Source organism: Diospyros lotus, chromosome 4 (genome assembly GCF_014633365.1).
Source record: "Diospyros lotus cultivar Yz01 chromosome 4, ASM1463336v1, whole genome shotgun sequence".
Classification (NCBI taxonomy): Eukaryota; Viridiplantae; Streptophyta; class Magnoliopsida; order Ericales; family Ebenaceae; genus Diospyros; species Diospyros lotus.
Genome location: NC_068341.1, coordinates 8,232,708 through 8,246,840, shown reverse-complemented (window position 1 = coordinate 8,246,840; position 14,133 = coordinate 8,232,708). Strand labels below are relative to the sequence as shown.

The 14,133-nt window shown below is 36.2% G+C and overlaps 2 protein-coding genes across 2 annotated transcripts; both read left to right on the top strand.

Annotated features, from left to right (window-relative positions):
* The first annotated feature begins 2,714 nt into the window (after positions 1-2,714).
* LOC127798813 (pentatricopeptide repeat-containing protein At1g71460, chloroplastic) lies at positions 2,715-5,761 on the top strand. The gene is made up of 2 exons (XM_052332427.1): positions 2,715-4,926; positions 5,586-5,761. Exons 1-2 carry the CDS (start codon positions 2,879-2,881, stop codon positions 5,599-5,601), a joined length of 2,064 nt encoding a protein of 687 aa, XP_052188387.1. The 5' UTR covers positions 2,715-2,878; the 3' UTR covers positions 5,602-5,761.
* Positions 5,762-9,916: 4,155 nt separating this feature from the next.
* On the top strand, positions 9,917-10,884 carry LOC127799034 (ethylene-responsive transcription factor ERF021-like). Its single transcript, XM_052332729.1, has one exon. The coding sequence runs from the start codon at positions 10,186-10,188 to the stop codon at positions 10,738-10,740; it is 555 nt and encodes a 184-aa protein (XP_052188689.1). The 5' UTR covers positions 9,917-10,185; the 3' UTR covers positions 10,741-10,884.
* The last annotated feature ends 3,249 nt before the right edge of the window (positions 10,885-14,133 follow it).

Genomic DNA, 14,133 nt, shown 5'->3' with positions numbered 1-14,133 from the left:
GACTGTTAATTAATATCCATATATTGAAAGGAAAATAAATTAATAACTAGAATAGGATAGAAAAATATTTAGGGTCGCATCTATTAGAGTGTGTATTAGTAATGTCATTTTAACATTAATTTTAGTATGTTAGTTTAGTATAAATATAAAACATTGTAATAAGTTTTATTTTGGGTTGAATAATAATATATCTTCTTTTCTCCAGGGTTTTATCTCTCAAAATCTAATATGGTATTAGTGCAACCCTAGCTTTTGCTGCGCATCCGTCGGCTTCATTCCGTTGGCTTTTTTTTTGCTCCGTTGGTCTTCCGGCGCTCTGTTCGCCTGTGTTTTCTCTTTTATTCGGAGGTATTCTCTGTTTTGTTTCTTTTCGATCAAGATATCTGTTCTTGCTTCGATCGCTATTCTTCTTTGGATTTTGTTTCTTTTCGCGATTTATTCTTTGATGATCTATTCTTCAACTTTCTGTTCTCCCGTTTCTGTTTCTATTTTGTGATTTTGCTATTTTTCTTCTTGCAATCTCTGTTTTCGCAACCTTTATTTTTTATTTTTTAGATTTATCTCTAGATCTTCTCAAATCTGTTATTTTCTTTTTCTGCAAGTGAGTTGCATTTTTTTATTTTGCATCTGGTTTGCATCATTTCCATTTTCATTTCTTGCGGTTTCCTTTGGTATGTGACGCTGTTTCACGAGTCTTTGTTCCTCTGCTTCTTCCGCGTTCCGATTTAAATGTTTTTTTAATCGGAAGATTTTTGATTGCGTCTCTTTTCTGATTGAAAATCTTCTTTAGCATTTTGTTATGTTCTGCTTTCATTATGATTATTTGCATTCAGTTCAGTGTTTCTTTGTGCCTAGTGTTCTATTATTCTTCTTCGTTCCATTGTAAATTTTATTCAATGTTCTGTTTTTTTTCCAGATCTTGCTTCATGTTATTTTTTTCTTTTTCCTTCTGATTTGTGTTTCTTCCATCATTTTTTTTTCCTCCGTCAATTTTGCGATTTTGTCCATCAATTTTGGAGTTCCATTTTTTCTATAATTGTGGTCTCCTTCGATCGACAATCCACAAATCGACTTCCTTATTCACCATATTTCTAGATCAACTCAAAATAAGAATAGCCGCCATTGTCATTTTGCCGCTTCAAGATTTGCCACCGTTACTTTATTGTCGAAGTTGTTTGGTTGCTGATGTCCATTCCAGCCCATTGTTATTAGTTTTGGTTTTCAGCGTGTTTATCAAATCTGCTCATTAGAGTGTTTCACTGTTCATGGCTACTGCGGTTCTTGTCGTTGTTTTGTTCTTCGGTTGTTGTTCTTCTTAGTTTGTTTTTGTTGTACTTTTGATATACATGTAATATCAAGCTGTAGATGTACAGCTTGAGGGGGGGAGTATTAGAGTGTGTGTATTAGTGATGTCATTTTAGCATTAACTTTAGTATGTTAGTTTAATATAAATACAAAATATTATAATCAATTTCATTTTGGGTTGAATAATAATATATCGTCTTTCTCCTAAAGTTTTATCTCTCAAAATCTAATAGCATCATTTTAGAGTAAAAATGTATTGCCATGTTCTCTCTCATGAGTAGATTATTATGGCAGTCATTTGGGGCCTTTTGCAATATTTTCTTTCTGGTGTTATTAAAATTGGGGTAGCGTTTAACAAAAAAAAAAAAAAAAGAAAGAATATTTGTGTTATGTTCACTTTTTTTTTTCTACTATTTGCAGATACTAAACGTTATTAATATATTATTTTGGTAATTGTTCTGAAAATTGGAGGCACGAAGTCACCTCCATTAACCGTCTGAGTGCGGCAAACTATAATCTCAAAAAGAAAAAAAAAATAAGTTATATACATATATATATATATATATCATAAGGTTTATTTGGGAAAGATTGAAAAGTTATTAGTTATATTTTAAAGGTTGATTCGTGGAAACGATTTTTTGAGAGTAAAAGTTTGTTAAAGAGGGGATTTCGTTAGGAATTGGTACTAATGAATTCGTACCATTTGTACACTAATGGATCACTAACTTTGATTGAATTTTTGTGCCTTGTCCCTCAAATGTGTGAGAATCTACAAAAACAATAAATTAGATTCTCAGAATTATTAATTTATTTATTTAAAATAAAAAATAAAAGAATAAATTTTGTATTTACTCAAAAAAAAAAAAAAGGTCAAGCATTGTAATTTAAATATGGGCAAATAGTAAAAAAAGTTCAAAGCCAAATTGTAAATTTATCAAAACATTTAAATTTGGGCAATTGTATTCCAATTAGTTCAATTGGGTACAATTTTATCTAACACTTGAAATCATTTTGAGTTACATGTGTCATTATTAAAGTAACAAGTTAGCTGTCATGAAAAATTATAAAAGTAAGATCTATATGTATACAAATGAGTAAGATTTACCTGTATAATTTTATTTTTTAATTTTTTATATATGTATATATAGATTTCACTTTTATATATATATATACTTTTTATGATTGATAATGTGTCACATCAGTAATAATATATATCTCCTAAATTGATCTCAAGTGTTAGATAAAATTATATTCAATTGAATCAATTGAGATATAATTATTAAAATTAATTTTTTTAATAAATTTATAAATTCATAAAAAGATTTATTTATTTTTTACTATTTACCATTTAAATATTTACAAACTTGTATAAAATCCTAAATTAATCACAAAGTAAAATGGCTTCTTTTTTTCCAGGTCCTGAAGTCAGCACGCAATTGCCGGAACTGTGACGACTGATGGCGTGGGACTGAGGGTTACCGGACAAACCACTAGGTTCAAGAGGCCGAAATTTCTGCCACAAGACCAGCAGAACGGACGCAGCAATTGTGTAGTCTTTTCTGGGACAGAATCGATGGAAACGCTAAGCAGCCTCGCTTGCCTTCTCGCTAGAACACATCTGAAACCGCCGTTAACTCCTTCCCACGACCACCACTACCGCCGCCGCGACTTCAAATCGCCAAAGACATCTCTACAGTCCCAAACACCCACAAAAAAGCACCATCCTATCAACACCCGCCTGAAATCTCCACCCAGAAAAAGGAAACCGTTCAAGGAAGCGGATGCTTTCCCAATGTCTCTTCCCCTCCACACCAGGAATCCAAACGCTATATACAAAGACATCCAGCGATTTGCCAGGCAGGACAAGCTTAAGGAGGCCCTCTACATCTTGGATTACTTGGACAAGCTCGGGATTCCCGTTAATCTCACCACCTTCTCTTCCCTTCTCGCCGCTTGCGTTCGCTTGAAGGCTCTGACTGAAGGAAGACAAATCCATACCCATATTCGGATCAATGGCCTTGAAAAGAATGAGTTTTTGTGCACCAAGCTTGTTCACATGTACACATCCTGTGGTTCCATCGAAGACGCCAAACGGGTGTTCGACGAAATGCCCAGCAGAAGCGTCTACCCCTGGAATGCGTTGCTTAGAGGCGGTGTGGTTTCTGGTAAAAGGCAATATCGTGAAGTGCTTCGTACTTTTTCCAGAATGCGAGAGTTGGGGATTGAGTTGAACGTGTATAGTTTTTCTTGTTTGATCAAGAGCTTTGCAGGTGCTTCAGCGCTTGGCCAAGGTCTAAAGACACATGCCCTTTTGGTAAAGAATGGGTTGCTAAGCAGTTCGATGCTTGGGACAAGTTTGGTTGATCTGTACTTTAAATGTGGCAAGGTAAAGCTTGCCCGTCGTGTGCTTGAAGAAATTGATCAGCGCGATATTGTTATGTGGGGGGCAATGATAGCCGGTTTTGCACATAATAGGTTGCAGAGGGAGGCTATAGATTGTGTTAGACGGATGAGAAGGGAAGGGATAGATCCGAATTCTGTGATACTAACTACAATTCTTCCGGTGATTGGGGAACTGGGGGCTCGTGAACTTGGTCGAGAGCTTCATGCTTATGCTGTCAAGACAAAGAGTTACTCGACGCAATTATTTGTTCAGTGTGCTTTGATTGATATGTATTGCAAGTGTGGGGACATGGGTTCGGGAAGAAAGGTTTTCTATGGCTCAAAAGAGAGGAATGCTATTTCTTGGACTGCACTGATGTCCGGTTACATCTCCAATGGAAGGCTCGAGCAGGCTCTGAGATCAGTTGTTTGGATGCAGCAAGAAGGATTTAAGCCTGATGCGGTGACAGTTGCTACTGTTCTTCCAGTTTGTACACGGTTGAGGGCTTTGAGACAAGGAAAAGAGGTTCATTGTTTTGTTGTGAAGAATGATTTTCTTCCCAGCGTATCTGTAGTTACTTCTCTTATGATGATGTATGCAAAATGTGGTGTATTGGAGTATTCTTCTAGACTGTTTGAAGGTATGGAGAAGAGAAATGTCATTGCCTGGACAGCCATGATTGATTCATATGTCGAAAGCGGGTGCTTGGAGGAGTCACTTTGTGTGTTCCGGTCCATGCAGTTGTCAAAGCACAGGCCAGATTCAGTTGCAATAGCAAGGATATTGAGTGTTTGTCGGGAATTAAAAGCGTTGAAGCTAGGTAAGGAGATACATGCACAGGTCCTGAAGAAAGATTTTGAGTCAATCCCATTTGTGTCTGCAGAAATCGTGAAGATGTATGGTGCTTGTGGAGCAAATGACAAAGCAAAGTTGGCTTTTGAAGCAATCCCCATCAAGGGATCACTGACATGGACAGCCGTCATAGAGGCTTATGGATATAATGACCATTATCAGGATGCAATTGATCTTTTCAATGAGATGAGATCTGGTGGTTTTTCTCCAAATCAATATACTTTTAAAGCAGTTCTCTCTCTCTGCGAGAGAGGTGGATTTGCAGATAAAGCTTGCCAGATCTTCAATTTAATGACCCGAAGATATAACATCAAACCATCGGAACAACATTACTCCAGCATCATTGGTCTTCTCACCCGCGTAGGTCGCATTGAGGAGGCTCAAAGGTATATGCAATTGAGATCATCTCTAACATCATAAAAAGAAAAACTCGATTTGATCACTGCACAGCAAACTCTGTGAGCTATATTTATTAATCTCACTACCTTCGCAGCAAAACAAATGTATGCATTTATATTATTCCTCTAGAGGTGTCATTATTATGGAAATATTATTGATGATGGGGCATCCTAATTTTAAGAGAAATTACGAAAATGTTGCCTTTGGGAGTTCCCTAAAGATAACATGCAGTCTGAGACATCTCAAATCTCTGCCAATACCAATGGGCACCATGGATCTCCGATCAAAGACTAAGATCTAACCTGTGGGCATACCAAGCCCAAATGAAAGATCTGACCCGAATGATTGGATCAAACCCAAACTTGGATCCAATCCACAATACTTCTCATCAAGACCAATCCATCAAATCCAACTATCAACATGGCATAATTATATGTCATCCATCAGGCTGGCATTCGATTGTCTACATGGTGCGATCTTGATTCTCCATCATCAGTTTCGCAACGTACGTATATAAAGATAAGAATTTTAAGAGTCAAATATTTTATTAATTACATCATTATTGCATCACTCTATCTTAAGTTTTGTGATTGACTTGATCTTCAGAAGATATACTAGGGGATAAAACCCCGCATTTCTTTTGTAGGTTGAGGAAGTCCTAGACAAATTTGAGATCGGGTATGATAAGAACTTTTCAAAGGTGAGAAAAGCTAGTCAAAAGCTCAATCCTTGGATGAATCTAGCAATGATAGGCTCCAATACATTATCAAGTAATTATCTCTAAGACTTGATGCTTCATTGTTTTAGATTTTTAGTCTATAATTCTTGAGATATTTCCCCAAAATAAAGACACTTGCCCCCCTCCCCCCCGCCGCCAACAATAAATTGGCTTAGGTATTTTTCAACTTGCAAAAAGATTACAGAGGAAACCAAGGAGAGGATATTATTCCCCCCCCCCCCCCTTCTCATTTGTTTTTAAGTTTCTCCTGTTCAAACAAGCATATATAGGCATTGAGCCAAACCCTCTATCCCCCCACCCACTATATCTATATTCCAAGTGAATCCACATTATATTCGGAGGAATGCGCTAAGCCTAGCCGCCTAGGCCTGCGTTGCGTTTTGATTATTAGGCTTCAGATGGGTTAATCATGGTTAGATGGCACCTGCGATGAAGCTGTATGAGCATTGAGCACAAAACAATTGAGATGGGCTATATTACATTCAATACGTTTAAAGTTTGATAAAGAGATAACAATATTTTTGATATTTCAGAAATGACACATATTTCTTTAAATTTTACAACCCCGTTTATATATATATATATTTATCATTGTTTCACAGATATTAAAAATTTTAATATAATAAAAATATTCTTACGTTTTTTCTTCCTTTCCCTTTTTTCTTGTACGGGAACCGATTAGAATTTGGTAGCTCTCTCTCTTCAGTGACAGCCGTTTAGCCATTGTTGAATTAGATTATTAAGAGAAAAAAAAATAGATTGACAGGTTGGATTTTGTCTAATTCACCATATAGAAGAGAAAAATAAAGGGATGGAAGAGAAAAAAAATAAGGGTATTTTATCATATTAATAATTTTAATAATGCTGGAGAAAAAAGTGTAAATAAAGTTGTAAATTTTTTGTTAAAAAAAAATCAGTGTCATTTCTCAACTATTAAATGTCTTTTATCTTTTTACTCACTGAGATGAGAGTTGTGGAGTCAAGAAGATTGAAATTGAAAATCTATAACTATTCTGAATTCTCAAATATGCATGTAATTATATAACAATTATATATTAAAATGTTGTTTTACTACATGAAAAATTAATTACATAAGTTTGAACTTGTCATTTTATTTTGTTCGCCGCTGAAGGCAACTCTGTTTTTATTTTTATTTTTTATTTATTGAGGCTTGGGATAAGTGAAACAAACAGAATCCTTCTCCTTCTCAAGCGGCGGCCAAACCACCTTCGTTCTAACATATAAACCAAACCCGCCCTCAAATTAGCAGCCTATAGATGGTTAAAAATAGGATGGAAAACCATATACATATATATATATATATATATATAGAAGACCTGTTTCCTCGTACGTGTGTGGTTGCACGTGGGAGACTTTCGTTCGCCGGCGTACGCCGAAGGATGACGTCATCCCGGACTAGATTAAGTTAAGTTGATAGATAGGTCGTGCGCAGCAAGGTGTTGTAATTGATTACAAATATCCATTGTTATAAGAAATAATAAGATTTAGAGAGGGTAATAATAATAATAATAATCATAATAATATTTATTAAGGGAGAGGGGGGAGGGGGCAGGCAGGTGAGACAAAAGCAGCGGCACCGGCATTTGCAGCATGATGGGCCCCCCCCGCCATGCCTAGAGGTCTGATTGGCCACGTGTCATCCCCTCATTCGCCCTATCAAGTTCGCACATGTACTTATTACTAGCTAGCTTAATTAACCCCATTAATTTCCTTCCTTCCTTCCTTCCTTCCTTCCTTTTTAAAAGTCAAATATCTTTTAATCCCACACAACACAATAATCCGCTAGCTCTCCCTCCCTTCTTCGTCTCCATCAATATATATATATCTATGCATGGCAGCTGTTTTCCTCTTCCATCTCTAAATCTAATCGAATTAATTAGCTAGCTTATGTTTCAGTGCCTATGGCCGTCAGTTTTTAACTTCAATCTTCTATATCATCATCATCATCATTAACATTTATATATAATAAGTGGCATATGATCGAATCTTAATGTAGAATGATGTACGCTTGCTTGTTTGCTAACAATATTCCGATCGATGGTGGGGACTGGACAGAGACAAAGCACACGCTTAGCGTCGGTGGTGACAATTAAGGTTCTTGAGATCTTCGATTTCCTCAAGAAAGCAACATTGGTACATTGAATTTGATTTGTTTAATTCTTCTTCTTCTTCTTCTTATTATCATGTGTTGAATCCCCTCTCTCTCTCTCTTTTTTTTTTTTTTAAAAAAAAAAATATTGAATTTGCTTTCCCGTTTCATATGCTTCAATCATCCATGATTGCTACATACTTTAGCACCCTTATTGCATCTTTAGAGTTTTTTTTTCTTTTTTTTTTTAATTCAAGTACTGAATTTTCGTAACATAAAGAAAATACAAGTGTGATTAATTATATGATTGGTGGATCATGTTGTGATGTTAACTTCGCTTTCTCTTCTCTTCACGTGTTTACTATTGTTATATTGTATATATTTATTATTACAAGAAATGGGTCAAAGGAAAAAAAAAAAATTGGGAATTTTTGTAGCTTGGCTTATTAGGGAGTATTAGTATGAGTGACATCAACATATAATAAAAGTGGGGACTGGGACATTGGTAGCTCTGTCTCTGTGTGTGTGTGGTGAATAAAATGGTGGGAGCTTAGCATGATCCAGCTGTTTTGCATCGAGTTTAACTAGCCAAATGTTGTGGACACGTGTCACTAAATTAGACATGCCACTTGCCTCTGCCCCAATCACCCACAACAAACTTATAATTCGTGTAAATTTGGATGAATTTATATATACTAAAATTTGTTTTAACTAGTGGGTGGGTTAGGGTTCTTAAAGAAGAAGTAAACAAAGTTGTATAGTAGCCCATCACTTGGGGAGGGAAAGTTTCAATTAATGGATTAAATTAAATTAATATGTATGCTGATTCAAGTTTAGATGATGGAGATATATATATATTGTTGTCTGGGTATAAATTAACATAATTAATGCATATATATGGTCTATATATAATAATAATAATACAAACACGGTCACATATATATAAATAGTGGCATAAATAATCGCGTGAGATGGATGTGATGGCACAGTAACATTTTTGGTTGATTCCACCACCACCGTGAATTCTATCCCACTCGAGTAGCTTCTTCACCAAATATTCACCCACCACCACCACCACCACGTCGTGTAGCCTATAAGTGCTCTTCACTGGACTCGCCAACTTATAAACATGCATGGCCTACGCCCCCCCCTTAATTAGTTTCCACTTTCTTACTCTATTTTGACCCCCCTCTCAACAGTTAGTTTCCCCAACAATCTCGTAACCAGCGAACTTCGTCAGATTCATTTATTTTATTATTTTGATTCTCAATCCCATATATATCCGTTTGTAATATATCAACAAATGAAATTAAAATAAACAAGAGTCATGGGGTCAGTTTCAATGCTTTTTCCCTTGCTTTCGGCTGCCCGGATCTCTCCGGTCCAAGACACATCCATCCACCTGTGCAATGAATCTGGCGTCAACCCAAAAAGCGTGATCTAAGAGCTCAGCCATGTCCCCTCCAGTGTCTGACCACGACTTAAAATGTTGTGTTCGGTAGTTAATTGAGGGGATTTTTGGGCATATTCTTTAGTCTTACTTAGGTTGGGGAACCCAAAAATCACGTTTAATTAGTCCTTTTGAATAAAGGTGCATAGTAGTACAATTAATTACGAGAAAACTAAGTATGAATTAGAAGTTGCAAAACAATTCGTGACACGTCACATCTGTTGAATATATATGTATATGTATATAATGTTTAATTTTTTTATAGAATAATTTAAAAATCACCTTCAAGGCTGCCCAGGGGATATGATGGGGACCCTGCAGCAAGTCAAAGCAAGCTTGGACCAAAGCGCGTTCTCAAACAGGGAACACAAACGCAGCGTACGCTCTCACCAAACCTCATCCGAGTTTGTGTCTCTTTCACCCACAATAAAATACAATACAATACAATACAGTACAAATACACTATAATGTTTCACCATATCTGTTCTTCTTCTCAGTCTTCTTCTTCCTCTCTTCCCAGTCCCCAAATATCTGAACCCCCATCTCCAATATCGTATATTATTATTATTATTCATAAATTAACAATTCCAGGAAATCTGTACATGGTGCTCACTAATTTGTCCCTTCCAAACTGTACCGCACAATCTTATAATTAACTCTCTTCAGACACATCGACGACTAGAATCAGTCCCTCCCCATATCTACATCTCTTTGCCCCACCATTTCTGAAGCTGCCTCGAAGTTCCCCTTCCCCTTCCCCTCTTTATATTTCACCACGTTATGTTCATACCTTCTCTTTCTTAATTGATTCATCTATATATATCCATAGCCCGCTTCCATCTCCACCTCCCTCAATTCTTTGTCTCAAATCAATCCACTTTTCATCACTCCAGCAGCTACAACCTATACTTGTTCATATATATATATATATTTATAATCTCCTCCACATGCAACAGTCGAGCAATTTCCATGGCGGCGGCGGCGGAGTTAGCTCCATCTACAGGGGAGTTCGGAAGCGCAAATGGGGCAAGTGGGTATCCGAAATACGCGAGCCGGGCAAGAAGTCCCGGATATGGCTGGGAAGCTTCGAGACGCCAGAAATGGCGGCCGCCGCTTACGACGCAGCGGCATTGCACCTGCGCGGCCACGAGGCGCGGCTAAATTTTCCGGAGCTGGCCAGCAGTCTTCCTCGCCCGGCGAGCTCCAGCGCCGAGGACATTCGCATGGCCGCTCACGAGGCGGCTTTGCGCATGAAGAAGCCCGCCGGAGAGGCCGAGGTTGGCGGCTCCAGTTCGGCTCCCGGCGGACCCGTTACGGTTGGACTTTCTCCCAGCCAAATTCAGGCCATTAATGACTCGCCCCTGGATTCGCCGAAAATGTGGATGGGCTTGACGGACGCTCTCATTGTGGAAGATCCCCGGGCCTTCTTCTCAGGCGACGTTGAGATGAGCGATGAATGGGATGAAAACGAAATGGCTGCTCATTCCCTTTGGGACCCTTAAATTAAATTCGGGGTGTAAACCCCCATTAATTTGACTAAGAATTAATATATATATATATAGATAAGGTATAGTGTCAATCTTAATTATTAATTGCTCACTAATATTACACATATTAATTATATCATCTTATTGTGATTCACAGCATCTTTTACTTGTCTGTGTGGCGATATTGTTTTAATTAATATATATAGAATAGACAAAATTAATTATTTGACTAAAATATTTTGTGGAGCCAACCTTTGGTGCCCATCTGCGCTCGTGCGTAATTGATATCATCATCATCATCATTATATGTAATTTATTTGACTACCTTGTATTTGTACCTTACCTTAAAATATATATATGTATATATGTTTATGGTTTGTGTTATAGTAATGGAGTCATCATTTCCCATTGTATACGTGTCTTCTTTCTCTCGCATGTTGGGTCATTTTAGATTAATTTATTTATTCACTAATTAAATAATTAATTTGCTTACAAATGGTACCTCCTGGTGAGGTGTAGAATTATCTCGGACTGACTACAGATAGATAGAAGTGGACCCAAAGAAAATTTGACACGTTGACTTCTAAGATTCGTTAAAAATTCCTTTAGATAATAATAATTCCCACTTTTCTACGTAGATGATTACGTTAGAATCTAAACTATTTATTTTATATATACATATATATATGTATTTTTTTAGTATGAAGTTAAAAAAAAAAAAAAGAATTATCAAAATTATCTTGAAAAAATAATTGTTATTGACAGGAATACTCTTTTTATATTACAAAATTAAAAATTCTTATTTATAATTTCAAAAAAGTATTAAATTACCAAATCTATCTTGAAAAAAAATTTATTTTCGTTTTCTAAACTAAGAAGTATTTAAAAAATTGAATAAAAATAAAATTCAATTCTAAGCAAGAAAATAAAATAAAATTTTATATAATTGAAGGGAGAGGGCAGCAGAAGAAAAAGAAGGAAACAAAAAAAAAAAATAAAAATGGTCGCAGTTATGCAAGCGGTAGTGGCGGCCAGCAGATCTGGATGCGGGAGGAGACGGATGGCGACGGAAGAAGACGCGGTCGGTGGTGGAAGAAGAAAGGTGTGGGCGGTGAAGGCGATGACCAGATTTGGTTGTGGGCGAAGGACGCGGACGATTTAACGCGACAGAAGAAGAAGAAGAAGAAGAAGAGGGATCTTGAAGCAGAGAAGAAAAGAGAAAGAACAGAAGAAAGAAAATGACAAAAAGTAAGAGAAACAGTACACGTGTGTGGGTAAATCAGCTCATTAGAGAATTATTACAGTAAGTTTTATCATTATTAGGAGGAACATCAACCAAAACTAATAAAATAAATTAAGGATAGGATGATTGAGAATAATATACGATGGATGGAGAATAAGAAGACAAGCATGCAGATCTGTGCGTGGATCAAGTAACTCAAAATTGATGTTCTGAATTTCTGGTTTTTGCAGATGGGAATCGCCGCCGTGAAAAGCCCAGTGGAGAGGAGGAGGCGATCGAGGGCTATAAGCACCTTCCTTGAGCTTACAAAGCCTCTTCGGCACCATCACCAGCTGAGCTAGCCACGTCCGTCCGTCCTCTTCGCCTCGTCTAAAGTCAAAGTTTAATTGATTAATTAATTAATTAATTAGCCGTTCCAAAGGCAAACTTTTATTCCTTGTAAATTGTACATATTTTTAACTTAATATAATCAATTTAAAATTAAGCTAATTAACGAATGTCAATAACAAACTAATTACTTAATTAATTCATTGTTACAAATGCGAACGTATATATGCGTGTGTGGTATTAACCAGAAAAAAGTTGATCACCAGTAGTATTAATTTCTAATTAATAAAGAACAAAACACAATTATTATCAGTAATAAGCCAGGGAAGTAATTCAGGGAGGGGAGGCAAAGTAGTGGCCATCTTCTGTTAGGGAGTAGAGGAGAGGGATATTTAAGAGGAAAAAACATTTTTAAGAGAGATAAATGTTTTGGATACTGGAATTTCCCTTTTATTTTTCAAATTTCAAATACACGAGAGAATTTATAAATACAAACACGACTCTTAAAAATCTAATTAAGTAGATGAATTTATTTATGAACCATACTAATAAAATGATCCAAAAGAACCAATCATAATTAATAAACTAACATTGAACTTGCACACACACACAAATCAAGACATGCGTCTATAGATAATTCAAATTAATTTTCAACACTGCCCCAGAGATATTTTCTTCCTTACTCCAAGACTTGCTCGTAATTGTAGAAAATATTCAAATTTAACTAGTTTTATAAAAATGTCCACAACTTGATCTCGTGTCTTTACATACTTAAGCTCTGGTTCCATTTTTGCAATACATTCTCTAATAAAATAGTACCTTGTATCAAGACGCTTATTTCCATCATGAAAAACCAGGTTCTTGGCTAATGCTTGTGTAGACTTGTTGTTAATGCAAATTTCAATTGCTTTCCTTTAATGAACTCTTAAGCTAAATAGCATTACAAGTGCAAGAAGTTTCAACCACATATCCAGATTCACAAGTTGAAAGAATTAACAATTGATTGCTTCTTTGATCTCCATGTAATAGCACAATCTCCCATGAAAAACACCAAACCATTAGTGTTTTTTCTATCGTCAACATCTCTCGCAAAATCACTATCAAAAAATCCTACAAGTCTGAAATCAATGGATGAAGAATAAAGCAATCCATATATAGTCAATTACCTTTGAGGTATCAGAGAATTCTCTTAGTAGCTTTATGTGGGTAAAAGTAGGAGTTTACTTACCACCACAACCACAAAGAGAATATTTGGCCTTATACATGTCAAGTATCTCGTGCTTCCCACAAGACTTTTGGATGCAATGGGATCTTCCTTATATCCATCATTGAACTTTGACAAATTTATTCCACATTCCATGGGTGTGTTCGTAGGGTTGAAATTAAGCATTTTGAACTTTTTCAATCATTCTCTCTTCCATAGCCTTCTTTGAAATAAAAATTCCATCCTTCATTTGCTTCACCTCTAAGCCCAAATAGTATGACACAAGTCCTATGTCTGTCATCTCAAACCCTAGTGACAGCTTTCTTGAATTCTTCAAACAATCTTGTATTATTGCCAACAAAGATATGATCATCCACATAAAGGCAAAAAAGCAAAATATCTCCATTTTTGTATGATTTAACACAAAAGCGTATTCATAAGAGCAACAAACAAACTCATTGTCTTGGAAGTACTTGTCGATGCGGGTATTCCATACCTCTGGTGCTTACTTTAATCCATACAATGCTTTCTTATTCTCAAAACTTTATCTTTATAACCTTTGCTACAAAACCAATTGGTTGCTCTACATAAACCTCACCTTCAAGAAAGCCATTTAGAAAAGCCGACTTTACAT